Source organism: Malaya genurostris, chromosome 2 (genome assembly GCF_030247185.1).
Source record: "Malaya genurostris strain Urasoe2022 chromosome 2, Malgen_1.1, whole genome shotgun sequence".
In the NCBI taxonomy this organism is placed as follows: domain Eukaryota; kingdom Metazoa; phylum Arthropoda; class Insecta; order Diptera; family Culicidae; genus Malaya; species Malaya genurostris.
In genome coordinates this window covers 53,910,640-53,913,645 of record NC_080571.1, presented here as the reverse complement: position 1 = coordinate 53,913,645, position 3,006 = coordinate 53,910,640, and the positions used below count along the sequence as shown (strand labels likewise).

Genomic DNA, 3,006 nt, shown 5'->3' with positions numbered 1-3,006 from the left:
CCAGATGTATACATCATGGATGTAGCAACCTTCGGAGCGAAATGCTCCCCATGCTCCGCGCATTATGTTAAAAATCTAAATGCGAAGGAATTCGAGTCCATATTCCCATTAGCAGTTCCAGCAATCGTTAATAACACGTATGTCGATGACTACTTAGATAGCAGAGATACTATCGACGAAATAATTAAGATAGCTACTGAAGTACAAATGATACACAGCCAAGCCGGTTTCGAAATACGAAACTGGCAGTCGAACTCCGATGCGATCCTCACACGGGTCGGGGGAAGGTGCAACGAGGCAGTTAAAAGTTTCACCGCAGATAAAACAACAAACGCTGAGCGCGTGTTAGGAATTGCGTGGATTCCAAGTGATGATGTTTTCAGTTTCACGACACAGTTTCGCAAGGATCTTCAGCCTTTACTGACGGGCGATATTACTCCTACAAAACGTCAAGTTCTACAAATCGTAATGAGCCCGTTCGATCCGCTGGGGTTTATATCTAACTACACGATACACGGAAAGATACTCATCCAAGATGTGTGGAGATCTGGAATTGAATGGGATGATCCCATTACAAAAAAGGATTTATATAGTTGGAGACGATGGATTACATTGGTTCCCGAGTTGCGACAAGTGAGAATATCAAGATGCTACTTCAACAACTACTCACCCGGAAGCTACGACTCGCTTGAACTACACATTTTCGTGGACGCGAGCGAGATGGCATACTGCAGTGTAGCGTACTTTCGTATCGTTGAGGATCGAACACCAAGATGTTCCCTGGTAGCATCGAAAGCGAAAGTAACTCCGCTCCGACCGCAGACTATTCCTAAAAACGAATTGAGCGCTGCCGTGCTCGGCGTTAGATTGATGAGGAGTATAGTAGAAAATCATTCCCTATCCATTAAGAGACGATTCATCTGGTCAGACTCCTCAACCGTCCTCTCGTGGCTAGGAGCAGACCCTCGTAAATATCGCCCTTACGTGGCATTTCGGGTTGCCGAAATTCTCACCGAAACGAATGTTGACGATTGGCACTGGGTACCGACAAGGATGAATATCGCCGACGAAGCTACAAAGTGGAATAGTGGTCCAAGCTTCGATCCACTGAGCTGCTGGTATCGCGGCCCCGAGTTCTTGTACTCGCCCGAGCACCTTTGGCCATCAGCTGAGCCCTCATTGAAAGATCCTACTGAAGAACTGCGGACCGCCCTTATTCATCGAGAAATTCCGCATCAAACACCGTTTGATTTCGCGAAGTGTTCCCGCTTCGATGATCTAATAAAACGGCTGTCGTACCTCCAACATTTTCGCAATCAGTGCTGTTACAAAAACAGGGTTCTAACAAAGTCCCGTACCGTGTATCTGAATCATGAAGACTACGTTTCGGCGGAAAAGAGTCTGTGGCGAATGGTACAGGCCGGTCCTTACGCAAATGAAATCTCATTATTGAAAGCAAACTCAGAGCGACTCATAGCTCAGCGTCAGCGTCTGGGAAAAGCAAGCACTTTGAGAGGTCTATCGCCCTTTCTAGATGAAGATGGTATTATCCGTTCAGAAAGTAGAATCGACCCCAAAGCGGCGTACTATTGTTTCGATTTTCGCAATCCAGTGATTCTACCAAGGGAGAACCACGTGACAGATTTGCTCATACTTCGATTCCATCAGCGGTTTGCACACGCAAATACAGAAACAGTTATAAATGAGATGCACCAGAAATTTTACATACCAAAGATGCGTTCAGTAGTGAAAAAAGCGATAAAAAAATGTATGTGGTGTCGCGTGTACCGAGCCAAACCAGGCGAACCAAGAATGGCATCATTACCGCAAGCACGAGTGCAACCATACGTGCGTCCATTTACATTCACAGGTCTTGACTACTTCGGACCGCTGGTCGTTAAGCGAGGTCGAAGCAACGTCAAACGCTGGGTGGCACTTTTCACGTGCCTTACAATACGCGCTGTTCACTTAGAGGCCGTCCATTCGCTATCAACAGAATCCTGTAGAATGGCCATACGACGGTTCGTGGCAAAAAGAGGTGCACCGCAGCAGATCTTCAGCGACAACGGCACGAATTTTCACGGCGCTGCTCGAATTTTGGCGAACGAAATTAAGGCAATTAACCACGAGATAGCAGCCACCTTTACTAACACCGATACGAAATGGTACTTTAATCCACCTTCTGCCCCGCACATGGGAGGAGTGTGGGAAAGAAAGGTGCGCTCGGTTAAAGACGCATTCAAAGTGTTAGCGCATCACGAAAGACTAGACGACGAAGGGCTGGTTACACTTCTTGCAGAAGTCGAAATGATTATCAACTCTCATCCTCTAACATTCGTACCACTGGAAGGAGCTGAACAAGATGTTGTTACACCGAACAGTTTTCTCCTCATGAGCTCGAGTGGATCCAACAACCTCAACAGAATCCCAATAGATGAACCAATTTCGCTGAGAACAAACTGGAAACTTATGCAGCATCTTCTGAACCAGTTCTGGAAAAGGTGGATCCAGGCGTATCTTCCGACAATCGCTCGGCGGACCAAATGGTTCTCAGAGTTGCGTCCACTAGAAGAAGGCGATTTAGTTATTGTGGTCGACGAATCTGTGAGAAACGGGTGGCTACGAGGCCGCATCGTCAAGACGTATACAGCTGTGGACGGACAGGTACGCAAAGTCGACGTTCAAACCAATTCGGGAGTACTGCAGAGACCAGCGATCAAGGTAGCCCTTCTGGACGTTCAGGAGGTCGGTAAAACCCAGAAATAACGGGTACTACGGGTCGGGGTGTTATATTATGTATGGAGTAGGCCCCTCGATGGCCGTACGCAGTGATGTCGGAGTAATCGTGTCGGAGAAACCGTGTCGGAGAAATCGTGTCACTAGTGGACTGACAGCAGGACATCCAACGCCATAACCGGAGATATATTCACGTGCGAAGATCGGAGAAGTTAACCTTATTGGATAAGTTAACTTGATTTATCACCGTTGAGATTTATTACCGTTATC

General features: G+C 47.0%; 1 protein-coding gene across 1 annotated transcript; it reads left to right on the top strand.

Annotated features, from left to right (window-relative positions):
- The first annotated feature begins 207 nt into the window (after positions 1-207).
- Positions 208-2,766, top strand: LOC131428632 (uncharacterized). The gene has a single exon (XM_058592678.1). The coding sequence runs from the start codon at positions 208-210 to the stop codon at positions 2,764-2,766; it is 2,559 nt and encodes an 852-aa protein (XP_058448661.1).
- Positions 2,767-3,006: the final 240 nt, after the last annotated feature.